At 40.1% G+C, this 27024-nt stretch overlaps 1 protein-coding gene and 1 non-coding gene across 7 annotated transcripts; one reads left to right on the forward strand and one right to left on the reverse strand.

The window, feature by feature from the left end:
* The first annotated feature begins 2044 nt into the window (after nucleotides 1–2044).
* On the forward strand, nucleotides 2045–2117 carry TRNAM-CAU (transfer RNA methionine (anticodon CAU)). The gene has a single exon. It is a non-coding gene; the product is annotated as a tRNA-Met (tRNA).
* Nucleotides 2118–2780: 663 nt separating this feature from the next.
* On the reverse strand, nucleotides 2781–26783 carry TBC1D31 (TBC1 domain family member 31). 6 transcript variants are annotated; one of them, XM_074847108.1, is made up of 22 exons: nucleotides 26551–26783; nucleotides 24565–24711; nucleotides 23880–23995; nucleotides 21841–22019; nucleotides 18717–18868; nucleotides 18123–18282; nucleotides 17686–17886; nucleotides 16309–16485; nucleotides 15378–15457; nucleotides 15129–15275; nucleotides 14725–14858; nucleotides 13593–13726; nucleotides 12853–13032; nucleotides 11616–11848; nucleotides 10842–10994; nucleotides 9593–9728; nucleotides 8571–8663; nucleotides 6691–6831; nucleotides 5465–5659; nucleotides 4897–5047; nucleotides 3866–3982; nucleotides 2781–3146 (listed from the first exon to the last, which is right to left on the reverse strand). In XM_074847108.1, the coding sequence occupies exons 1-22, from the start codon at nucleotides 26712–26714 to the stop codon at nucleotides 3001–3003; spliced, it is 3336 nt and encodes a 1111-aa protein (XP_074703209.1). In that variant the 5' UTR covers nucleotides 26715–26783; the 3' UTR covers nucleotides 2781–3000. The 6 variants fall into 6 exon arrangements, 5 of the variants coding, with proteins under 5 accessions (XP_074703209.1, XP_074703428.1, XP_074703352.1 ...); XM_074847327.1 differs by lacking the exon at nucleotides 16309–16485; XM_074847251.1 differs by lacking the exon at nucleotides 15129–15275.
* Nucleotides 26784–27024: the final 241 nt, after the last annotated feature.

Here is a 27024-nt window from a genome sequence, read left to right on the forward strand (position 1 = left end):
GTTTCCAGATGGGACACAAGTGCAAAGCTGATTAGATTGCTTATCTGAGAGGCACCCACCTCACCCCCAGGGCATATGAAGGATTTGAGTCCAATTACCAGGGCCGTCCGATTCGGTTGTATTTCCCTTCCTGTCGCATCCTGTGAAATGTGAGTGAGGAAAGCACTCAAGCAAAAGCAGGTAGGCTTCCAAGCATCGTTGCACAATCTTCAAAACAGCTTGAGGCTTCTCTGTCTTCCCATAGTACTCGTTGAGGAGCAAAAACAACTCTGACGTTGAACTGGGACAGAGACATCAGCCATATCCATAGCTTCAGAACAGCAGAAAGGGTCGCAGACTCTTGTCTGCACCTACATGCTACCAGGCAGGCTTAAAAATAGACTTGAACTTCGTCACTGTGCCCCGTTCGTAGTATGTTGCTATTACCATGGACGATTCACTCATTTATTTCCTTAAAGCTTTGTGACTACGCCATCCTATTAAAAGAAAAATACCCCTTCCCAAACATCCTGAATATTATGTGGAGGGAGGGTTGTGAGCTGGCCTCAAAGCATCAGAAATACGAACACTCATCACTTGATTGTGCACATTTAGGGCTGTTTGGTTGGTTTCTTTTTTTTTTTTTGCAGGCAGTAGCTTCTGGAGTCACGTTGTCCCGTGGCAGCTCGGCTGCTGTGTCATTAGCAGGACGGAGGCGCAGGTTCGCAGCGGGGTGAGAGGTGCAGTGCCTCTGGGGAGCCAGGCCGACTGGTATGACTGCGCGGGGGCGAGGAGAGGCAGGGTGGGAAGGCACCCTGCCTGAGGTACGCCATAAATACCTGTGTGCATGCTTTTATGCAGAGGCACGTGTGACACAGTTTTCTCACGCAGGTTGGGTTTTCCCTCACCCTGTGTAGCTCTGTGTCTGTGCACCGGTGTCCCACGGCTCTTGAGGGGAGCACAGGATCGAGGAGACATGCCAGTCTGGGCTCTTGCACGGGGGTATGGGCTGCTGAGGGCATGTCTGACTGGGGGAAATGTCCTGCTGCTCTGACCAGCATGCTCGGGAGCACGGATGTCTTCCGGGCCACTGAGTGTGACACAGGCCCAGTTTTTCCATGGTAGCTTCCCAGATTCTGGGTCTGTGTCTATGTCAGATGCCTTATGGGGGAAAAAAAGAGTAATTATACATGATGATGACACAAACATATATCTATATGAAAAGAGGAAAGGGTATGAAGCAGTTCAGATTTTAATCCCGGAGCGATGGAGGGCAGGAAACACCCACCTAGGGTCTGAGTAGAGATGGTGGTGGGGCCCATCCCTGAGCTCCTGGTGTGATTTTAAAAATTATCCTGTCCCTCCCCCCACCCCCAACATCCACCCGCAGCTGTCTGACGCGGACAAAAGTCACTAATTATCTACTGACCTGTTCTGCGCAATTATGCTGAAAATGATGCCACCTAATTAACCTGACATGCAAGATCGCACCCTGTCAACACCTATCAGGGCCTCCCCGTGCCCAGCCCCGGCCCCCCTCCCCGGCCAGGGCCAGCGCTGTCACCGCCGGTCCCACATGGTTACCCAGCGTCCCGCATGGTCACCCCAACGTCCCCCACAGTCACCCTGGTCCCCACATGGTCACAGCAGGGCCCCACACAGGCCACCCAAGGCTGTCACCATGGGGCTTCACCCTGTCACCCCAGGGAACCCCTGCTGTCACTCTGGGGTCCCACATGGTCACTCCCATGGCCCACACGGCCACCACAGGATCCCACACCTGGAGCTTCACAGACACCCCAAAGCCCGTTGCCCAGGGCCCCACTCAGCCACCGTGGGGTCCCACACATTCACTCCGAGGCTCCACCCGGTCACTGCAGGGCCCTCGGGCACGGAGCCCGCTCTAGCACTCGGAGGAAGGGCCAGGCCGTCCCCCGCGCCCCTTGGCCACCCGCGGCGCGGGCTGAGGCAGCGGCCGAGCCCTGAGCGGCTCTGGCGGGCAGAGGCCGCCGGGGCGGGGCCGCGGGCGACGCCGAGAGCCAGCGCGGGGAAGGTGCTCGCAGCCGCCTCGTTAGCGCAGTAGGTAGCGCGTCAGTCTCATAATCTGAAGGTCGTGAGTTCGAGCCTCACACGGGGCAAAGGCGGGTTGATCTTTTCTTCCTGTGGCGCGAGGAGCCTCTTCTGCCGGGGCCGGCGCAGCCCCGGGGCCCGCGCAGCGCTGCGCCGCCGCGCTTTTAGCTGCCACAAAACGGCGCAAAACTGCTGTCTAACCCCTCGGCCTTGCCGTGGCCGTCGTCATTTGTGAAGCTGAAGTGCCAGGCCAGGGCCTGCGTCTCCATGTTGTGGGCTCACGAAAATAATTTCCACAACGTGCATCGTTCAAAACCTCAGTTTTCTGCAGCCGAGCTGCCTGCCAGCGCCGCTCGCGGTGGGCCGAGGGGTCCCGCAGCCCCGAGCGGCACGACGGGGCACGTTTACAGCTGTATCGTTTTTACAAACCCTAAATGTGTACACAAGTGGCCCAAGGTGCTAGCCAAAAACGTTGTGGGTTTATTTTTTCCCCTTTAAATACAGAAATAATCCTATGTAAACTCCAAGGCAGTCACCAGAAAAAGGCAGTTTTCTCATGTACTCCTTCTGCCTCCCAGAGATGACCCTTGCCTGTTGGAGTTTTCTTCCTTTGAAAAGGAACGATGGAAAGTTCCCTGCTGCAACTTCTAGAATCCGCTTACACAGCACTGACAAAACCAACGTTTTAACAGTGCTTTGTTTCTTCCACCAGAACAAACAAAGTATACAAATACTGCAAGTAGTGAGTTTATTTTAGAAAATAGCATTATAGTTACTAAGAAAATAATTAGATGATTACAAACACACATCTAACTAGCATTTTTATATAAAAATATTTCCAAAGGCCTTTATAATAAAGAATCTATGATCAGTCCTTAATCACACTATCCATATTTAGCATTTCACTGATTAATAATTTTAAAGTACAGCTGAAGTCCAGAGCAAACCATCTCAAGGTGTCCACTTTGTAGCTTGGAAACGACTTGGAGGACGTCTAGTCTGAGCCTGTGAGGTAAGCTTTTGTCTGAGCCGTCTGACTTCTGCCATCAGCTCCTGTTCTTGGCATGCCAGTTCTTCTCGTCTTCTGTCTAAAGACACTTGAGTGCAAGAAACTCAGACTTAATATTGCACCTAATGGTTTTCCACAAATAGTATGAATGCTTATTGGAAAACAGATCTCTCTGCCATAGAAAGGCTATTTTTTATTAGTACCGCTGTACACGAGGCAGCCCTAAGACCTGTAAAGCAAGTTCTTAGAAAGTGGTGCCTATGTTTTGTTACAAAAACATCAGATGCTGCTGGGTTGCTACGGCAGGTCCATAAATAGGTGTCTCCCATTGCGTGCAGAGTTTTGTACATAAGGTGCCTGTGATTTTAAATTGTGCTTTCACTGGCCATAGTGGCTAGGACAGCCCAGAGGAAATGATTACAGACTAATTCCTGACTGTAACTCTCAGTAAGATTTTGATGAAAGGCAGTTCTACATCTTCTCAACATCCCCAAATCACACGTAACAATGAAGACAGAAAAAGCATGGGTAAAATGGTGAGGTCACAATGGGATTAAACTAGGCTGAGGTTTAATAGGATCACTCTCGTAATGTGACACACTCCAGGCACTTCCTACCTGTGCTGCCCCTGGTAGCAAAGACATTTCTTTGAGGTGTGAAACTGAACACGGCAATAAGCTGGTTTACTATCCACTAAACACCTCCACAACTAATAATGACTCAATCGCACAATGAGGTGTTCCAGTAATGCTTCTGAAATTAAACGTGAAAGAAAGCTGGGAGCTGGGTCCTAACTTAGAAACTTACTGTGTGATGATGATTCTGATGCAGATAAATCATTCAGACAGATGTTTCCAGACCTTGGCACCCGCTGGAGTTCCACCCCTCTCTCTGTACGTCTGGCCTTTAAATCACGCAGTCTCTCTGAGGGAAATGGAGAGGAGGATTCTTTTTAAAGTGTGTTTAAATTTCTAGTGAATTTTTCTAGCTTGAGGTGAAACAGTTTTCCTCCAGGAAGCAAAACTGGAACAATCACTCACTCCAGCTAATGACAAGTACAATTTGCTCAGAATTAGAGCAGAAACATTCTGCTCTATGGGTCAAAGCTATGCATCATTGCATTTCATTTTAAGAAATTACAGCTCCACATGTGCTGTTTCTTCCTATATAATTAATCTTCTGACAAATGGGCCACTAAGATCATGCGGAATATGGCTACTTGTACTTGCAGTTTTAGAAGGAGACGCCCATTTTAATAATTTGCAGTTGTAAATTGCTCCATATTAAAAACATTATGTAAATAAGGGCAAAGTCTGAAAAAGTTTGCCCAAAGCAACACTAATCACCTAATCTTAATACTAATCACTAATCTTGTGTGAGCTGTGCAGAGATGGGTGAACAGGAGAAATATCTGCAAAACCAGAAATGCAGCATTTGAGAAGGATATACTGGCCAATTCTGGAAATGTGTGTTTTTTCCTGTGAACAAACATTTGGCAAAGTCACTTGTTGGTATAATACTGTATTGTCATCACAGCACAAGGTTATCTGACAGAGGATTTCTAAGGGGTGCAATCTTACCATTGGCTTAAGCTGAGCTAAACCTGTGCTCCTACCAAAAGTCTCATTTATATTGCTGCATCTGATAGATACCAAACTGAGATTCCTTTCCAAGTCTGGCCTGATATATTGGTTTCATGAAAGAATACTGACAAAAAGTACTTATGTAGAAGAATTAAGCTTAAGTTTATTCCTAATATTGGACACTTGGTTTGTATTCAGTTGCTGAGTGCTTCATGCCAACATGACACAGGAGAACTGCGTTATCTATACGCTCACCAAAGTAGCCATCTTCTCTTTGCAGCTTTTCAGCCAATTCTAACGCATCATTTATTTTGTCTTCTAAAAACTGCTTCCTGTGTTCATCTGCAGCAGCAGCAGCCTTCTGCTCTTCCTCCAGTTGAGCTTTTTTCTGTATAACCTCTTCCCACTGTACAACAGAGATATTAAATGTATCTTCAACAGATGTGTTGCAAGGAAAACGCAACAAGTAAATCCATCCGAATTATTACAGATTACACTTCACCCTTAAATCAAAATATATGTTATTAAGCTGAGTGAATGTTTCTTTTTGAAAAATTTCTCATTCAAACACCTGGAGAAAGGTAAAAATCTTGGGTCAGATTAAAAAAAAATGAGAGGAACTTACAGAATTAAGAATATGCTTTCTTAAGCCTAAAATATCCTCACCAATTTGCTCTAGTGCTTCCAGAAACTTCCAGTCAAAACAGGAAAGGTGATTCCTAACAAAATATTTCTTCAATATCTTTCAGTTTGATGCTCTAGCATGTTATGAGCAAAAGACAGTTAGATTTGTGCCAGTCCCACTTAGAAATAATGCAGATACCTTTTTTTCTTCTGCTTCTCTCATGGTCTTCAGCAGTTCAGCTTCTTTCACCCTGTTGTCATGCAGGATCTTGGCTATCTCTTCGTAATGCTTCTCACGGTTCTGATCATCACGCCTTAGTTTATGCAATGCTTGCAACCTCCAGTCGGTGTCAAAGCGTTTCTGCTCTGCTTTGGTTAAATTTTCTTCAGCCACCTAATAAAACATCTTTCTTATCAGCAAACCATTTAGTCTATTTCAAGTACACAGCCTTACATATAGATAAGGTAAGATAAACGAAGTGTTCTACAGTATCACTGTTAGATGTCCCTGCTGGGAGACTGCACCTGCAGTGCCACTCCTCCATTCGTTACAGCAGGCTGTCTCCTCTATCAGGGCTTTCTTCTACTTCTTCATCCTTCTTATTCTCTTACTGAGGGTCTTTGTTTTGTTTTGTGGTGTTTCATTTTTTTTAATCTTTTGGAATGAGGCATCAACTCTCTGCATAATTTTGGGGATTTTGCTTTCCTAGCATAGATTAATATGATTTACAGGTGCAATTAACATAAGATTGATACCTGGATGCCAATATTTCCACCCACATCCATCTGCTTCCAAAAATTGAAGGCTGTTTACAAAAATTCAGACCCATATGTTTATTTCTAGACAAAATATAAATGCAGATGCCAAGCATATGGGCGGTGGGTTAGCTGCAACTATTTTTCCAACTGTGCGGTTACAAGTTCTGAGCTTGACAATCTGAAAATCTGAACAATTCCTAATGTCAAGCTACACACATTCATTACTGTGATCTAGAAGACAGCTTCTACAGCTGAATTTCCTGCCAAGTACTACCAACTGAAAGTTCCTTTGAGGCTTACTTTTGTTTTATTACGGTTACAAATAAACCACGTTCCTTAACAGGAGGATGACTTCTTCTGAAAAGCACTTTTGAGTCTTACATGCCTTCTGAATTCTGAGAAGAAAAGTTAATATTCATGTCAGGCCCAGAGAATTTCAATATTATATAGCTGTTTGGACACTTCAGTCAGATTTTTGAAAACCTCAAAACTTTAAACACACCGTCATAATCTATTAATATAGGTATCTAGAAATGAGATTTCTTTAGAAAATATCATCATATTAAATTGAACTAGTTAATTGCAATTAAAATACTATTAACTAGTACTACTTCTACTACTTAGCATACTAACTCCCCAAACTATGTTAAGATCCAATCAGCTTACTATCTGAGCTTTCTGTTTTTCTTCTCTCTCTATTTCCATCAATCTCTGAACAAGATGATCTTCCAGATCCACTTTTCTTCGATGGGCATCCACCTCTTCTTTCATTTCCTTTGTAACTGCCTCTTGATCTTTGATTAGATGCTGCCAAACACAGAAACATATTGTTGCTAAGCTACTAACCTACATTTGTAATTCTGTCTCTTTAACTTTTATTAAAATTTCATTAAATTAATATTTGAATATATCCACACATCTCATCCCACTACATAACTGTCCAAGGAAGTGATAGTCCATGCAGTTTTATCCACTTGGAATTACACTAAGCCTGAGTAATCACAATGGTCTTGCAGGTTGATACTGATGTAATTCCATTCTCTGTATCACAGTGGAGCATAAAAGCAGGATTCCCACTTAAATTAATTAGATTTATCATAAAAATATTCTGCACTTTTATGGCACATTTTAGCCAAAACCTCAAAATGTTTCACAAATATAAATTGTGTTTCACGGCACAGGGACTTACAATACACACATCTGCAGCCTGAACGCAGAGATGATTTGCCAAAGTAGCACAAACCAGCAATAGATCTAGAAATAGAATTTTATCTCTCACCACCTTTTCTTCACATTCATCAGGGCACATCTACACAGTTTCCTGGAGAAAGCATAACTCCTTCCCAGGCCTGTGGGAATCTGTGTCAGCAGTGTACTGAAGCAAAGTTAACACAGACGGCTTCCTAAGCTTGAATATAGCCCCTCAATGACGGCAGTGAAACAGTCAGTTTGGGGGATGGCAGGAAAAGTCTTGTCTACACAGACTCTTGTGGGCATACCTATATCCTCAGTTAAATAATTGCTACCTTTCTAGGCTAAAGAGGATGATCACCGTAGAATTAGTTCCCTTAAACAGCTGACTTTACATGTACTGGAACGCAAATGAGCCTACCCTGGTTTGCGTTACGTAGCCACAAAACAGCTGGCTGTCTAATAACTAAATGCTAAAAGAAATTTAGTCCAGTTATACTCAGCATGGGTTATAAAAAGTCTATGGCCAAAAGCTTTAAAAAGCCAAATATAAGCAGACACATGCTTCAAAATATGGGTTAGCTATCTGGATGTCCACTTCTGCTTGCATTCCATCGGATCTACACATATGCAAGATGGGCACATGTAGCTGTGATTTCTAAACACTTAACTTACTATTTCTAACCAAAATGGACATTACTAAAGCCTTCCATTGGCAGCCTTGCTTTTCAGTCATTTGTAATAATTATTTATAATAATTAACTCATGTTTAACTTTAAACAGTATTATTGATAAAACCCCTTTATTACTGAACAGTGATCTTTCTGAATTATAAGTCAGTCATTTGAGAAAGGAACTGCACATTCTCCACTAACCATCTATTCCTTTTTGCTTAATGATGTTGGCAATTAGACATTTTTCATCAACTACATCAATCTGCTATACTGTTCTCTCCAGAAGACGTAGATATATCTGGATATCACAGATGAAAAGGTGGGAGTTTCTGAGATGAGGAACATATTGTTATAGACTTATTTCTTATTTACACATTCCTTGTTTCTTTCAACCAGCTGAGCACACAGCTAAACCCTGCAGCAACCAAATGATACCTCTGCACAGGAAAAGAATAAAATGGGTACAATACAGGTATTTTCTCCCAGAAAAACAGATAACAGTGAGTTTTACTAATGCTTTTATTAACAGAGGATTTATTCTAAAAAAAGGTATCAGAGAGGGGAAAAAAAAAAGGCCCCCTTTTTCCTCACAAAGTCTGGCTGAATGAACAAAACTGAATCTGAGAACTGCAAAGGAAGAACCATTAAATATAAACATCTGTATACTTCCTTAATAATTACCTGTTCGAAAAGCTGTCTTTGTGACTCAAATTCCAACCGTTGTACTTCAACATCTTGAACAGTAGCTGCTGTTTCCTGCTCTCTCATGGATGCCTTGAGGAGAAAACACATGAAAATACAGTAAAGGAGAAATTCTTCTCCCTTAAAAAAACCAAGATCGAGAAGAATGTCCAAAACCCCAAGCCACACCCTACTTCTAAGTTCTAGTTAACTTTCTGTCATGCCATGAGTAACAGAAAATACTGTGTATCAAAAGTAAAGGGCAAGGTGGAGAAGAGGCACAGGAGTAGTTTTGCATCCATCCAAGCACGTTAGGGAAATGTCAGGCTTGACCTAGTGCTAATAACCTCCCAGATACAGCTCTGAATCAAATAAGGAGTCTCTGAACCCTGCACGCTACAGAGGACAGTACACAGATAGGGATGTGCCCACTTTGCACCTGGCAAAACCTGTGCTAAGCTGGAGCTAACAAATCTTAAAGTGCCCTGACCATGGAAACAAACATGCAGCTGCCCTGTTCTCTGCAAAGTGTGGTGCTGAGACATGAGGAATGGCCCTGAAAAGACTCAATTCATGCCGATGAGGTTCAAAAGCTTCCATTCTTAGCATTTGCATGCCACAGTGCTCAAGCTAGTAACACAGAAGCAGAGCCAGGCCTGGCCAGAGGCCACTGTGGAGCCTCTCAATCAATGGCAGAGTTAATTTGCAATCTGGACATACAGCCCACAGACAGCTGAGAATTCACTAGTCCTTTAAGAAGCTCATTACATTTTTCAACACTGCCAATATACCAATGAATCTGGCTTTTCTCAGAAATTTTGCCAGTTAAAGCAAGCCAGTGGACCATAGCAAGTGCCAAATAAAACTGTGCATTTAACACTTAAAGCAGTCCATCTCATGCTAAATACACCTCTGGGCTCACAAATCACAGTATATCAACCAAAATTTTAGTTACGCATTTTTTCCTTGTTTATTTTTACTAATAAACCTTCGAGAAAAGAATTGCTTGAACAACACTCAGCCTTTCTCGCAATTTCATCATCAAGACGTTTCAGTTCCATTTGACGCTGATCTTGCTGGTATTTCAGAAAACGCCTTCTCGAAGCATCTAGAAATTGTAGTTCCTTTACCTTCAGTTCTCTTTTCACAGCAGCTAGTCTTCAAAACCAAAACAAAGAAACAAGGGAACTTGTATATACAAGAGGTCAGTACCAAAGAGCACAAATCTGCACTGCAGTTATCCATTAGTTACTATGAGCTCATCTCTAATTTATAAAGCTTAGGACTGTTGCTTTCATTCTTGCAAATTGTCCAGTTTTCATTTACAAGACAAAATTAAATTCACAGACACACAGAAATCCTCTAATGGCAACGTCCCCAATTAAGCTTTGAAGTCCTGTGCTCTGATTCGGTTCTACTTTTGCAATGATCCAGAACTGGAAACTATTCCTTAGAATAACTGCCTGTGTCCTGGTACCTCTTTCTGCACAAAATTAGTCCTAAATTTATTTGGAAAATATCAAACTCTTTCAAGGAACAAAACCACAAACTCAGGAATTAGTTTGTAAAGGAAGGCCCATGGCCCTTTTTAAAAAACCCCAACTTGCTCAGTAGGTTACAGAGGTTTAAGAGAAGCACCTGTAGATGTGGCGCTTAGGGACGTGATTTAGTGGTAGACTTGGTAGTGAACTTAATGATTCCAACCTAAATGATTCTATGATTACTTGTAGTTGATATAAAAAAACTATGGAGATGTTGAAATTATCTTAAACCTTTGCAACTGCAAAATGTACAAACTAACTGTTCAGCTTCAGTGCTATCACAACTCTTTGCTAAGCAACTGATATATAAAGCAGTCTTTTTTCTAAATCCACTAGAACTACAAGAATGTGTACAGTCACTGATGCTGTAAGTGATGCCTATATTTGCAGTGTGAGTCTGCCCACAGTGCAAGTCTGAAGTCCCAGTGTGCAAACACATAGCAATTGACTGCTTAAAAGCATTTGCAATCCGAAGAGACCAGACAAAAGGCTGGGAGCTGAGACAAAAATATGAAGTGACTTGGCCTCTAATCTGCTGTATTCCCTCAGGCAAGGCACTAATACAACCCAGATCACTTCATTCCCACACCAAAATCTGACCCACCAGACCACACTGTTCTCCCACATTACAATTGATACAAATTAGTGGTTATTTCTCCTTTACTCATGGTTAAAAACATAATAGCAGGATACAGTAGCCAGCCCCCTAATGCTTCTAATATTGTAATACCTCTGCTTCTGTTCTGCCAGCTTCTTTTCTTCTTCCAGTAGAATTTTTCGCCTCTGTTCTTCAGCTTCTCGAAGTAATTCCTGCTTTCGATACCAGGCTTCATCTTCTGCTTTCCGTTCCTGTGCTTTAGCTTCTAATTCATGTGCTAATTGTCTAAATGGAAGGAGAGCACACGTTAATAATTCAAGCCAAGTATCAAGAAATTTCTTGATTACTTAGAAATTGATGACTGTAGTAGCAAAGACCTGCTGAAATGCAATGTCATGAAAGAGTATGGCATCCCCTTTATGTACTGATAAAGTACATGAGGAAGGGTTACAATACTGACTGTTACAGGCAACAGGGCATTTCAGATGGGCGTAGATATTTTCTCCCACATATTCTTAACAAAAACTAGTTTCTAAAGGTGCCTTTGCATCACGGTACCCACTGATTTCAATAGCAAGCTGAGAACTCCTGGCCCTTCACAAAGTTGGACTCTACAAGGTCAACAGAGGTTTAGACTCTGACTTACAAGCTTTCAAGTTTGAAGATTTGCGGCCCAATGTTTTCTGCAAATTAACAAACATTTTTTTCTTTAAGATAATACTACTGATTTAACTTAAAAAATGTGTTAAACCAAGTAACTCTTAACCTGTAGCAGCTATTTAATGTCATCTTCCTGAATTTTCTTAATTGTCTCTCCTGTCAAGCACACACGTTACAACAGAAAAAGGCAACTGTGTCCACCTGTCCCTCCCAGTCTGATACTGTCTTCAACTTTCCCATTAATACCTTTCTCGTAAGTATTCAATTTCATCCTGTCTGATCCTCTCCCGTTCCTGAGTTTGATAATCCACAATGAACGTGGGATATTTATTGAATACAGGGTACTGTCCTTTTGTAAGTGGTATGAAGTCATCAAGCATACGCTGTGGATGGATATCTAGTGGTGTAGCCTCCATAAGATGATAAGCTTCCTTAATCACAACATTAATGTCCAGGTTGTTACGATGATGAAAGAAATACTGTAAGAGACATGCTTCCATTTACATTCTACAAAAGATTAAGCAAGCTTTTAATATACCTATTTGGGAATAATTAGGTAAATTAGCAAGATCAATATTCCAGAAGTTGATTTATAAAGGGATTATTAACTTAGCCCTACTGATTAGTAAAATATCACCAGCTCAAATGACTTGGCCCAAACTCTTCAAGTTGTAAAATTATGCTCTGGTTCATTTCCTTCTCTTCAAATGCAGTTGCATAAGGGATTTGGAAAGCTAGGTGTGAATTTAGAGCATCCAACTGCCCACAGAGACACTCCTACCACTGGATAAACCTCCCTTGACTTCTGGTGTTCAATCATGAAGCTTCGAAGTTCCTCTTCTCGAAGGACTATTCTTCCTGTCAAAGATCTTCTTCATCAAGAAAATCTTTAAATTGGTTATTATTAAACGTAGTAATAATGTTGTCTGTTTGGTGTCTGTCAAACTGACTGCTCACAAGCACATTTTTGAGGTGGAACCCTTTGTTTGCCTACAGAGATGTTTTCATATGAAAAAACCTCCTCCTCCCATGGAAGGCTAAACCTAAAGCAACTTTTTCATTTAGCTTCAGAACACATGAAGTAATACTGCCTAATTTTGCAAATCTGAAAGCAGAATAATGAAACATGACAGAATGACTGTGTCTTGTCTCCACAGGCAGAAGTCCATATTAGATCCCCAAAAAAGAAGCAGAATTATTTTGTGGTTGATGAACTACTGAAGTTTACAAAATGGCTTTCAGTGGCATTAGAGCTTATGAAAGCTTTTAAACATCTTGTTGCATGAAACTGCAGGAAAGTGCTCAGTATTTTACTCATTTATTGTATATTTGTCAGGTACTAGATAATGTTGTTCAGAAACATGTAATATATTAATGTGGAAATGAAACATCACCTTCTAACCTCTGTAACAACAGAAACAATGTTTTATACATCTCTGTAGGTACACTTTCATATGACTGAATTAAATATGAAGATGTTTACCTCAAAGTCTGCTGTTTGATTACAGTGAAGCAAGGGAGCTCTGGAACATATAATATAGGCAACAGCAATCATTAGAAAGTATGAAGGATGGTTGGAGAAGATATTGTCAAAGACTTTCAGCCATTCTTCTCTTGTTAGAACCTCAGAGAAAAGCGTTTCTAGAAGAGGCCATGCATAAACCTACATTATTTGGGAAAATTGACAAAATAATCCATTAGTACAATTTTACCATTCCTTTTAAAGAAATAATATGAAAATTTTCTTGCCTTATACCAAGAATCTATTGATTTATGAAAGAAACAGGAACTAAACCAGAATATTTGAAGATAAGTTTTATCGCACTGTAAACATTTAAAATTAATAAGGGGTAATTATAAATAAATTTCTTATTTCACTGGATGTCTAAATCTTCTAAATCTTAGGGATTACAAAATTAATTCATCACACCTATGTCCACTTCAAAAAAAAAAAAAAAGTACATTTATAATTTGATGAGTAGATTTTCAAGCAATGTGGACTTGAAAGCAAAGGGCTTCTAAGAACTACAGTAGCATGTGAGATTTATGATCATGGAAAAGGAAAAGCTGCAGGAAAGCAATGATACATTCTTCACACTCCCATATCATTCACTGTTACTTAATGAAAACTCCCTCAAAAAAGAATTATGTCAAAATAAAAGATTAATGCATGATCATTCACTGCAGTGATGTTTTATATACAAAACTTGGCTAGAATATTACCTGTGAAGTCACACTGTATTTTATTAAATGCTGAAGTAGTTCTTTGTCATGATGTGCCAAAACGTTTTCCATCATACTAAGGACATTAACTGGAGGATTGGGAAAATACTCAAACCAGTGCTGACAAAAATTAACTGAAAGAGGAAAAAAAAAAAACCCAACAAAATCCACTGTAATCCAGAGTGAAAGACTCTTGACAACCTTAAGGTCTGGATATAAAGGCTGCGAATTTAAGAAGTAGATTTAGGCAGCAAAACCTATTTAAGATATTCCCATCTCTCCTAGCATTTATTCCTAACCCATTCCCACAGTACACTGCTCCTCCAGCTGCACTGGCATGAGTGTTCGTGTCAGTACACTGTGAACCGGACTGGGGAACTAACCTGGCTCAAAAATAAAATGAAAAAAAGTCTGTGTGCTGTGGGACTAAGTGGTTGGAGAAAGACGGGAATACTTAAACTGGTATTTCTGCCTCATGAAACTACAGCCTGTATCAAGTAATTTTTAACATACTAAGAATAATTTCCATAAACCTGGATACTTATTCACTAACAGCATGTGTTTGCAAAGTGGGTATGTATGCTTGGCAGCACATATCTTCTGTAGACTTAGCAGCAGCTGCAACAACTAATTTAAGTGTAAAGCACTTTAATTTAGTGTTTCTCCAGAAGACAGCCATAGCCAGCTTTCAGCCAAATGTCTAATTTCGAGTTACCACATGCTTAGGACAACTAAACACAGTAAAACCTTAAAAGAGATCATTCCTTTGACTGGGAGTGGGTGAGGGGGTGGGTGGGTGTGACTACTTTTCCCATATCTCAGAGATTTTTGTTATTAAGATACAATTATGCCAGATACATTTGTTTTTGCTGATTAGACTTTATGAGTACTGTTAAACTGCTAACTTTTTGCTAGAAACACTGCAAAAGGAAGTCTAATATCTTGTTTTATTTACAAGCAGGTTTTTGTTTTAAGCATACAGTTGCTACATATTAATTCCTGGCAACACCTTTAGAAGAGAGCCTGGTGACCTCTTGGGAAATATCTCATTTATTTCATCAGGAAAAGCTCTTTTGCATGGGAAGGCTTAAACATGTTGCAGCATATTTGAGTTTTTAAAATCATTGCTTACCTACTACTGTGGCAACAACTTCAAAGCAGATCAGCTGGTTGTTCTGGAATAATTTTACAAATGGGAATGCTAGCAAAGGAATATAAGGTGTCTCAGCAAAGATAGCAGACCAGTGAGCTAGAGCTGATAAGGTCCTATACGCAAAGGCAAACAAAGGAGCAGGAAACATTGATCCAAAGCCAAACAAAAATATAATATGCATTTTAGAACCACAACATAGAAAGATTGTAAACTTCAAAACAGATGCAAGATTATGAGACTTATAAAAACAAAACTGCATGAGGGCACTACTGTTTCATTTTAGAATTTTCCTTACAGCTGATTCCAGCTATTGGATACATTTCAGATCCCTATATGAAAATAAAAATCTAAAATATTTAAATAAATATAAATATATATTTTACCTCTGTAAAACTCTCAGCAGTTTCCTACTTTTGATGGGATACGCATTTTGAATGTTCACAAACGCACTGTGGGTACCCTTATCTATTAGGCTACTGAATGCTAAGTGGTTTTCAGGAAGTTGTAATAAGGAACGCCAAACAAACATCCTGCAATTAAAATGCGGACTTAGTCAAGCAAGTTCTCTTTCATAGACTAGTAAGCACAAGCAATTGTATTTGGTGCCAGCATGAACATGCACACAAACGTACCTGTACTTTGCTGGATATTCTCCAAATCCTTTCAGTAAGGCCTGCAGACGTTTCTTGTTTAATCCACCTGGCAATTCGTTCTACAAAATAGAGGATCAACAATAAATGTAAGTATTTCTCTTTCATAATCTCTTTCCTTGCACTCTAATTGATGTTAGTAGCTAAATACTGAAGTTCCTAACACATTATTAAAAAAAAAAAGCTTACTGCTATCTTTTACATAATCCTAGGTATTTCAACAACAAAAAAGATAATTCAAAAGATCATTCATCCAATTGAACTCAAAGAACAGCTGCCATTGATTTCACTCAGAAGCAAATCAGACCCTCACTGACTAAACTATATATAATTAAATGATGGATATAGCCAAACCATAAAGAATATTGACATAAGGAATAGATCATATTGTGACGAATGTCACAGGGGAATATATATGTAGGTACAGATATGTATATATACACATCTGTGTGTGTCTGTATATATATGTGAGAATATATATACATATGAGATGCAACATAAAGACAGAGAAGATGGCACAGTAATGACAGAAGGGAAATAAATGTAACAGTAATGCATCTTCTAAATAATTCATAAAAAATGAAATGGCTTCTAGGCAGACATTTTAGAGGTGCCAGTTTGCTAGCAGGGAAGTAGATCAGATCTAGCAAATATCCACATGTGTCACAAGTTGCTTGAGCAACTTCAGAGATACCCCAAGCTGACTGGAGGCAGCTCTGGCTGTCACATAATAGAGGAGTATGGGCTAAACAGAGGAAATTGTACTAAAACTCCCTTAATACCCTCTCTACTCAAACATCCAAGTGATAAGTGCCTCAACTTATTCTTTAATGAATAAGTGGCTAAATATTTTTTTGCAACAAAATTTAAATGCTTCAGACTGGAGAACAAAATACTTGCAACTTCTTCCTACCTCTTTGTTTTCAAATGATGAGTTCACTTGCAGTTTTAGCAATCTGGTTTGAATTTTACTTCCTTTGGATTTCCAAGGCCACTCTGACCTTCCTGAAGTCACTCTCATTGCCTGTTTATTTGCCTCTGATGTGCACTTGGACCAATCTTTTACTACTTTGAACATGGGTGGTGGAGGCTAATATTAAGTGAAAAATCCTCGGTTAAAATTTTGTAAGACAAATTAAATAATACTATAGTTTGATGTTTACTCTATTTTATATGCCATATTTTTGAGCTTGATGGCCATAGCAAGAATAGAGACATGTTTATACCATAAATAAATATATATGGACTGTATACTCCCAAATAAGTATGCCAGTGAATAAAACTGCTGTAATAAACTAGAAAGACTGTGAGAAGGTTTATGTAGCTTCCAAACTAACTCAAACATCATGTTATTTCCTTGCTTAGCAAACACTAAAGTATAATTGGGATAGCATAAATGTGTATCATGTACTGTTCAGGTTATTTACTTTAGTGTGTTTCTCAATGTCACTAAAATAGTTTGCATTTCTATAGCACTAGTTAAGAACAATACAAAAGACCTTTACAAAGGTCTTAATTAGTTTTCAGTGTCAGGGAGGTATTAATTCAATGTTGGAGATTGGGAAAGCAAGTAACAAAGTGGATATCCCAGTTCATGTCAAACCGGCAGCAAAAGTGCAAATGGAATGCATGTGTGACATCTTTACACATCCGTCCTCAGCTCCAACTCCATCATTATCCGAAGCTGGTTACTGTTTACTTCAAAGACATGGTGATTAAAGATATATGGAATTCTGGATTTAGAAACCTGACTCCCATTAATAAATTACTTTAATAAAATAGGAACTGGTATTTAGAATGTTTGTTGTTTAGGAAGGATTAGGAGTATGATTGTGCCATAATGATGGATGCTGGTACCCAGTAACACAGTAAGAAGAACAAAATCACAGTAACAAAAACACCATTCACGCCCGCAGTTTAAGAGAGCATTAGTTGCAAAACATTTCCTATAGGAAACGGAACGGAATGAGCACAATTATGCTGTTTCCATCTCCCCAAAACGTCGTTACAAAGAGAAATCGGTCTGTACAAATTGCTGTAGAAAGAAATACTATCTCCCGCTCCTCCCAAGACCAGAAACACAGTGATATATATACTTTAAAAACATCGTACTACCGGACAGCCTAGAATAACTATGAAGGGACTCTACAAACCATTTTTTCTTTATTTGTGGTGTTAAATATGGCACTCTAAGACATGTCTGCAAACTACTGCTGATACAAAAGTTATGTAGACAAGTATCAACTTTTATGGGATTTACTGCTACTTTAAGAAACGTAAAACACTCTACCTTATTTCCTTCTTGATCCAAAGCTTGGACACTGTATAAATTAAGGCTACCATTTTCCATTACTGATGCAATATACCGTCCATTGGGGCTAACCGCTGCTGTACTAATTCCCTCTTCATGACTCCCAATGTCAAAAAGAAGTTTGCATGTTTCTATATTGATAAATCTCATAATATTATCTTGACTTAACACTCCAAGGACCTGTAAGTTAAAAAGATTCATCAATTAATATTGTCAATGTAAACCAGAGAAGAATACTCAATTCAGCAATGACATTCCATTAAGCTAAAAGAGCAACTGAGCAAACATTTAGCACAGTAACTTTCCTTTTGTATGGTATGGGCCCATATCCCCGGTGTCCCCCAACAGTTCTCAAAGTCTATGTGTTGAATCAACTAACCAAATACTCCAGTCTCAAGTTTTGTGAAGAAACTGACCTGATTGGAGCCCCCATCAAAACTGTCAGGGAGGAATTCTAGATGACGGACAGCTCGTACTTTTGCAGGCATCTGGATTATTCTTATCAACTGCTTTGATTGTAAACACCATAAGTGAAGATGATTTGATTTTCCACCAGCTACAAAAATCCGGCCATCTCTGGATCACAGATGAGGTAAAGTGGTAAAGTTTCTGTCAGAATACTATAATTTATGTTAGTATTAGCTGAAAAGAGAGAGATGACACATTTCCTTGTATGCCCTCAAATCACTTTTGAATCTGCAATTATTCCTGTCATACTCTCCTGAAAGAGCAAAACAACTCCTGAATAATAAAATTTGCTTTTGTAAAGGACAGTTTAAACCTTATTTTAGTGGTCATTAAAAATCAACTTACCTTATTTCAATTGCTATGGGACTGTAATAAAAACTGCTATTGATTCTTGCTGAAAGTATCAGTCACAGCCAAGTTCAAAGGCTTACCATAGTATATAGCTCAATACTTCCATAAAACATTACCAGTAAGGAAAGAAAACCTGTTTAAATATGACAATTTTTTAGTCTGCCTTTAAAATGTTTAAAAGAGAAATTTACCTGGTAACTGCAAAGACCTTATAAAGTAATACAGAACCTTCTACAGGAGTTGGCAACCGGTATTTACAGTGAAGAGTATCAAATTCCCATGCAAAAACAGAATTATCTTTGAAACAGCTGAGGATGGTGTTACTCAATGGAAGAAAAAAAACCTGCAAGAACATGGAAAAGAAAAAAAATGGAATATGTTGTTAAGGAAGTACCCTTTAAACGGGACCAAAGTGCACCGCAAAATAAAATACAGGAAGAAAGCATGACAGTATGGCTATTACTCTAATAGCGTAATGCAGCGGCAATGCAAGGCTTCGCTCCCACAGGCAGCGGGTCCCCTTCCCCTCTTACAGCCTAGGCAGGCCTGCTCTCCCTTGCACTGGTTCAGAACTTGTTGTACCCTTTTGCTAAACCAGATTAATTCACCAAAATGACACAAACCTTTATCTGTGTTATTCTTGTAACTGTTAAATTGCCTTGTGGAGGTTTCTGATGAGCGACAGAGAGGATGGAATATAAATGGTAGAAACATGAACCCAGGAGCCAGAGGGGATGGGAGACATGAGCCAAAACTGCTCACTGAGCAACTGCTTGTTACATCTTCTACAAACTAGCTTCAGCATTCAAATAGTACCAAGAACCTACAAATGCACTCTATGAAGCACTCATCTTCAAACTTAAACTCCTTAGTTTTATGTAAAATAAAAGTAAAAAATACTGTAGAAAGTTTAGCAATGTATTCTCCAACAATGAAATGCAGATTTTACTGTGAGGATGAACGAAGATAAAACCAAAAAGCTTGTAAATGTATTTTTCAATTATTCTGAACATGTTTATTGTTTACGTGTAATGTCTTTTGATAAGAAAAAAACCTGGATTATTTATATTTTTGGATATCATCAGATACATTCTTCCATAATGATAAATTATTGGTTTAGATCAGAGGTTCTATTTTGGCAGTATCACATGCAGCTCCAGCAAATTCCCTGTACCTATAATTTTGAAGGTTAAACTGAAAATGTCTTCTGATATCTGAACATTGAGGGACTACCTGGAGTACTCACTGGCTGAGATCAATAGTAAGTACTACGAAGTTCAGAGTTTTGGTCTGAATGGTATCCCACAGCCTTGAAAATCTGAAAATCTGGATACGTGGGATGGGATTCATCCTGCTGAATGTTAGTGACTGAAAGTTGGATATTCAGGCCAAATTCGTCACTTGACAGTGAGCAAAAGTTATGTGGGGAAAGAGTCACCTCACCTACCAGTCATTTATCTTCAGACAGACTGAGCTGCCTGTCCTCCTTCAGGGACCCTGAGGAAGTCTAGACAATGAATTGAGAGCAGATGCCTATCATGCAGATGGATGAAGTTTAAATTTTAGTAAACTGGAGTACTGAACAATTCCTCATTTTCTGCTTTGCCCTAGAAAATTACCACAAGATAGTCACAAGCAACTGCTGAATAAGCAGTGATGCTTTGAAAACAGTCATTATAGATGTCTTCTCTTAGCTCTTCTTTCTAATTTTTTTTTCACCTGCTATTCTTACAGTGTGCAGCTCAGTCTCTGTCTTTTTAAATGAACTTTGCCCCATAGCAACTTAACAGAAAGTGTATGTTGGAGTGCAGCGGAGCTTAAGTAAAGAGGCACCAAGAAGTACATGGCAGAGATTGGTGTGACGCTACTACGATGGCTCAGATAGCAAGCAAGAATCCAACTTTGGACAGTGAGTGTCAGGGCTGTGGTCTAATAATAAATCTGTTCTTTATCAAAGCACTTTGTATGTCTTAAATCACGGCACGGGAGTAAGTATCATCTCTATTTTAAAGACAGGAAAATGAACTCTGGATAAATTGGATTATTTGCATAACGTCCTATCAGAAATGGTAGAGCCAAACCAAAGTTTGATTCCCAAACAGTAATTTTTTTCATTCAACCATACTCACTACTGTTTGCATTTAAATGTTGCTTCCATAGTGTAACATCCTGATCCTACCAAATTCCAAGAGCCATTTATCAGTAAGAAGCCTCTACACAGAGCCTACACAAAAAAAAGATACTGAACACTAGTAAAATCTCATCCACTAAAGAAATGCAGTCATCTTTGGAGAGAAGACATGATAATTATTTTAGCAACATGCACTGCACAACAGTTTTAATAAAACAAACAAACAAACAAAAATTTATGCATGATTTTCCACAGTAATTGCTATGTGACAAAATTTCTGCCTGACCTAGAACACGATGAAGACACTTAAATGAATAGCCTTGCTCTCTGCAAAATCAGCATGGCATTTTAGTGACCAGCCTGACGAGAACTTCAGTTTGAAGTGGTATTTGTAAGACTATTCACTGCAGGGCAGCACATGTGTAAGCAATGCTCAGGCACTGCATCAGTACCTTCTGTAGTATTTGCCAAAGTTTGACATTTGGTGGCGCAGGCAGACCTGTTTAAAGCAGCATAACGCTAAGAAAGACCTATTTAAACCACTCCCTGACACAAACAGGCCATCCTTCTCCTCCCCTGTGTTGTTCCAGCATAAGTGTCTGTGCAGCAAATTGAAGCAAAGAAACCACTAGGCTGAAAAGCTGCAATTTCTTTTTACTGAGTTACTTTTCAGCTTTGTTTGTTCCCACATTCAGTGCTTAATGTGCATAGAAGGAAGTAGCAGCTTTGGAATAAGCAGCTGAATGGGGCAGGTGGTGGCGACTGTCTGAAGTTACCGTTATGATGCCAAAACTGTTTTTTTAGCAACACCCTTAAATCCCAGTATCATTCAAGTTGTAATCAATCTCCAGAGGTCCTCTAAGCCCACCCTCAGGTCAAAGCAGGGTCAATCTAGAACACAGCTCCAACTTCCTTGGGTTAGCCAAAACTCAAGTTTTGAGTATCTCTAAAGACGGAGGTTTCTTAAAAGTTCCCAGCAGATCTCTGGGATCTGTCATGATCCAGTCATGATTCCAGTGGTCTGGGTGACGTGATAGGATGACAGTTAAGGAGATATTCCCAGAGAACATAGAAAAGATTCAGTTGTATTTTAAAAACTATTTTCAAGTACTGTGATTTTAACATGCGGTGTTACTCCTACTGAGGTATGCTTGTTCACCCTTTAGCAATTGCTCTTTACTCACCTTCTGTATACCCACAGACTGACGAACATTCAGCTTTCTTTTTCTTTGAAAGGTGTCCAAGTCCCACAGCTGTGCTGTATCAGTGGATGTAGTGATGGCATACCTGCCTGAGCCATGGACAGAGATAGAAGACACTGAAGAATCATGTCCCCTCATCCAACTAACTAGCTCCTTGGTTTCTGCAGGAGTTGATGAAAAAAATGAAGAGGATATGAAAGTCATTCAAAGTGAAACAACCACTACTTTACTCTTTATTGCCAACACTATGCTGTGAAAGAGACTTTTAAGCATACCTAGTATATGACCATTTACCATCACAGCCCAGCAAACACGGAACAAAGGTACCAGTCTTCATACAGCTATTATACCTTAGAGAAACGTAACCATATCCTCATCTTCAAGTAACAGATTTCATAAGTTATTCTCAGTTCTACACAGAAAGCCAACTTGCACAGACTTGTTCAATTTAGCCTAAGAATCAATCTTAAAAAGTAATGAACACAGTGATCAGGTTAAGTTCAGCGTGCCTCACTGGCAGATTATCCGATGTGAACACCCACAGTAATCTCTAGAAGTTGAGACTGAATGCTCTGCTTAGAACTCTCCACTTGTTTCTACTTGTGGACAGTATGTATGAACGATTATGCAGCTATTTACAGGTGCAAGGAAGAAAGGTTTAATGAGAACAGGCTATGACTATAGAAAGGCACAGTCAGAAAGTAACACCTCATTAATTCTTTTAGAGTCCAAAACATTTTTATGCTGTGTATACTAAGGAAATGGTTCCTCTGACTACATTGTCTCCCACTTGTGATGGCATGACCACTAATCTTCCCACAGCAACCAAACTGTATTTGTGGCAATTACACTATTTACCTTGGGTAGTTTGCCTGACAGCCCATGGGGTGGTTCCAGCTGACCTACTGCTGTGGTGGCATCAAAGATGGGAAATGGCTATAAAGCAGCTTATAAAGCCTAACAGTCAAACTTTCTGCTGTACTTAAGAGTTAATTGAGTGCTAAAAGCTATTGTCACCTGGGAGGATGACATGGGATTACAGAGTATGACTTCTAAAGAAGGGGATGCAACCTGCCAACTAAGTACTATCTAATACACCTCTAAGGATAGTTCACCAAATACTGACTTATGTGAACAACATTTATATTTTTAAACATTCTTCAGTATCTGGAAACAGCACCATATAAATATGCAGGACTCTGGAATAATGAAGATTTTTCTAAGTGCATCCAAAATCTAAGTTTGGTTTTACTGTGGTTGACAGGAGGAGAAAAAGCATAGAGGATTTCAGACCTTAACTCTCACTCTTCCTCTATTTTGGGAAACAGTGTGTTACATCAAAATCTTCACTGATAATATCAGACTCAAACCCTCAAACTGCAGATGAGTGATTTCCATGGCTTTTTAAAAAGATTTAAATCCAGATGTTATGAGACACTACAACTTGCACTTTTTGATAGGTTAAGATTCATTTACAAAGAATGAATTAACAATGCCTTTCACCATTTAACTTATCAACATAGAGACACACAGCTGGCCTGTGACTTTAATATTAAATATGGCTTTTGAACAAGGATACACATCTACTTGTATACTCAAAAGTGTTGACAGTTCTTTTAGTGTATATTGTCACTTTGTTCAAATATTTTACTGTAACTATAGTTAATAAGTGGTTCAGTTTCAAACTAACATACTGTCAGCTGATTTTGGTTTGATTTTACATAGAGTACCTCATTCTAAGCAAACATAAACAGAATTGCTTAAAAAAGGTAACACACATAATTGCAATTCTATGCTAGACTTCAGTTAAGCAGACACCTGTATGACTCCGTGGGAACAAGAAACTTTGACAAAAGAAAGGGTTCATTTACTCACAGGATTATAACCCAGACGGGCCCAAACTTTTCTTTTTGGCATGAAATACACAGTAAGATTTCCATCAAAAAAACTTACAAAAAACTTGAGATCAAAATTAAAAATATATAGGTTTTCACAGCAATCCAGATAGCAATTCTCCTTACCTGTATCAAAGCACTTAACGGAGTAATCTGCCAAAGCCACCAGGAATTCTGTCTTTCTGCGAAGATTAAATGCCAAAGCAGTGCAAGCCTGCATTGTTCGCTGAACAAGGTTGAACCTATTTAAAAATACACATTCTCATTGTGTTAGGAAACTTTTGGTCATAATGTCAAGTGAAGTAATAACTTAATTAGTTTCAATATATTTCACTGAGACAATAAAATAAATTAACTCAAAAGGAGGGAGCAAATAATATCTAATAATAAACCAAAAATCAGTGTTAATATTTTAAAATTCAGTAGTGTGAAATTGAAAAGACTGATTAATCTATTTCTGCAAATGACAATACAACGTCTAGTTTATTGTAATTCATGGTTCATATTAATTGATGGTTATCATCCAAAGAATAACTTCCTGTAGTAGTATTTAAGTTCTATGACATTGTTGTCTGTTCAGTTGAGTTACAAACTTCTGATCTTTTGGAGCAGCTAAACTAATAAAATAATATTTAGGGAGAACACATGAGAGCTTGTAGTTTCAGCTCTGAGCAAACTAGCATCTATTTCCACATTCATGGAAAACGGAGGGTTAAAACCAGACCTGTGGTATGCTGTCCAGGCAAGTTCCATATCCCTGAATGTTACAGACGACAAGACAATTAAAATGCCTTGATACAAATATTCTTACCTGTTTCCATTCAAGTCAAAAACATATATATTCCCTTGGTGGTCTCCAGCGAGTAGAGAATCTCCAGAACTGTCAAAAGCCACATTCAGAAAGCGTATTGTCTTTGAATGGTATCCTTTGACACTATGAATTATGTTTACTATAACTCTGTGAAGAAAGCAAGCAAAACAACCGTGCTTAGAATTGCTTTATCAACATGTATTTCTCCAAGACCTAGGATTAAAATGTTCCTAGCTTATGGTTTTACAATTCTAATTATTCATAGTGTTCTATGAAAAACCTTCTTCCATGAAAGACACATATTTCTAATATAAGAAATACACTAAACAAAGGAGTTTGTTCACTATGTTGGAGACATGTAAAGAAGACAGGGGAGATCAACCATTCACCATCCTTTTATGTGACTTCTGTTACCTGATTTTCATTTATATTATTAATGAATAACACTAATGTATATGCTGATGGCTCATCTACTAATGTATCTGAAAGCCTAATTCCGCACTCAGCAAGGAAACTGCTCTTCATTATCACTGTAAAGAAACACACTAAGGAAGTGAGAAGCTATGAATTACTATAAGAAACCACTTGGATTAGATGTGGAGGGAAATAAGTTTTAATGCCACTTCTTTCCAGTGTTCAAAAGCATGAAGAAAGCCATTGTTACCATTATTCATCTGAGATATTATGGAACAAAGTTGATGTTTTTTCACATTTTATCCTTGTACCATGCTGTCAGCAGAAAGTAGAGCCAGATGCAGAACCAAAGACCATGTGCAGACCATGCACTAAGCTGTAAGAAGAAGGTTTTTCCCAGAAGGAGGGCATTCAGATTTGGGAGATCTGCTACTCCTGGATTTTTTGGCTAACACTGTGCAAACTAATTACTTTCTATCATCACTTGGATGTAAATTCAGAGTCAAACTAAATATCTAAAACTGTACAGGATATTGGCAGGCTCTTTAAAGACTGCAGGGCACTTGCTGAATACTCTGACCATGGTTATATGAGATGCTGACCTGAGACACCAATTTCTAAGAGCATGGAATATGCAACCCAGCACTTGCATGCAACTGTTGGCGTACATTACAAAGTGTGAGTGAATATTTTAAGAAGGGCCATGCAGCCATGGTACAGACTAGAGACAAAAATAACTGCACCTTAAGCCCAATTTTTACTGCAATAAAAGGGAAGGGCCATAAAAATGAAATTAGAAAAATGTTAAGCTATTTTAAATTATAATTAAAATTTAGTGATGTTAAGGTCTTTAATGTCACAAAAAAACCCACAAGCAAAGTATGACTTCTGATTCTAAGAACACCCTGAAATGTAAGCACTTATCAGTGTAGTTACAACATCTTCCTCAACACTGCTCTCTGCCTTTCAAAAGTTCCTTTGCCACTAAACTAACCCAGGAGAGTAATTCAGAGCTCACGGAGCTGCATCCAGATTCCTCAGGTCAAACACCACAGAGGTACTCCAAAACAGCATTCATACTGCTGCTCTTCAGCTTGGGCCTGACAGTATTTTCATAGTATTTCATGTTCTAATTAAACTCTGAGAATTCACCCATGGGATTTTGTTCAGCACATTTAAAACCCAAAACCCTAAACTGGGATAAGTGCCTAGCCCTTGCCCAGCCAGGCTGTGAGCACCTCTGAGCACGGAGGTTTCACAGCCTTCCTGGGGATCTGCTTCACCTTCAACAGGAAGGTTTTTCCCCGTTATCTAACCGGGCACCCCCGGGCCCGCAGAAGCTCAGGTGGGCTCTGGCTAGTCCTGCCCCCTCCACCCCCTCCCCTCGGGCGCGGCGGGCAGCGCGGTGCTCTCGGGCTGCCCACTCTCTCGGGCTGCCCACTCCCTCGGCCTCTCCTCCGCGGCGCAGCGCCGGGAACAGCCACGGCTGCCGCTGGTCCGGCACCGAGTCCCAGCTGCGAGCTGAGGCAGCAGCGCTACGCGGAATCGACCCCGCCCCGCGGCGGCCGTTACCCCTGCCGCGCCGCCGGGCTGGGCTTGCGGTGCCAGATGGGGCCCTGCTGGCGGCTGCCCAGGTCGGAGCTCTCCATCCTCGGCCCCGCGCCGCCGCTCCCGCGCTCGTCCTCTTCCCTGAGGGCTGCTCCAACGGCCGCCGTAGCGGGGGGCGCCGCAGCCATGGTACAGCCCGCTCCCGCTTCCCCAAGCGCGAGCAGCAGGGAGGCGGGGCAGGACCTTCCCCCCCTCGATATCGGCCTGCGGGGAATGGAACGGCCTCGCGCGGGGCCCCGCGGCCTGCCGGGAGTTGTAGTTCCCTCCCGCAGGGAGGGAAGAGGGGAGCGGAGCGCGGCCAGAGTCGGTAATAAATAAAGTGGAGGCCACGTCTGGTAAAACCGCATATTTTTATAATATAACGTCGCGTCCTGTGAGGCACATAGTTTTATAACATAATGCAATGGGACATTTAGCAAGTTTTTTTAGGCTTTCGCA

Source organism: Strix aluco, chromosome 1 (assembly GCF_031877795.1).
Source record: "Strix aluco isolate bStrAlu1 chromosome 1, bStrAlu1.hap1, whole genome shotgun sequence".
NCBI classification, from domain to species: Eukaryota; Metazoa; Chordata; class Aves; order Strigiformes; family Strigidae; genus Strix; species Strix aluco.

Excerpts from the sequence above, each read along its gene's own strand:
- TBC1D31 (XM_074847108.1), bottom strand. The coding sequence starts at position 26,714 with ATGGCTGCGGCGCCCCCCGCTACGGCGGCCGTTGGAGCAGCCCTCAGG. Across the intron at positions 15,276-15,377 it reads GAATATCCAGCAAAGTACAG|GATGTTTGTTTGGCGTTCCT; the intron begins GTACGTTTGTGT and ends TTTTAATTGCAG. Across the intron at positions 11,849-12,852 it reads ATCAAACAGCAGACTTTGAG|TATTTCTTTCATCATCGTAA; the intron begins GTAAACATCTTC and ends TGTCTCTTACAG.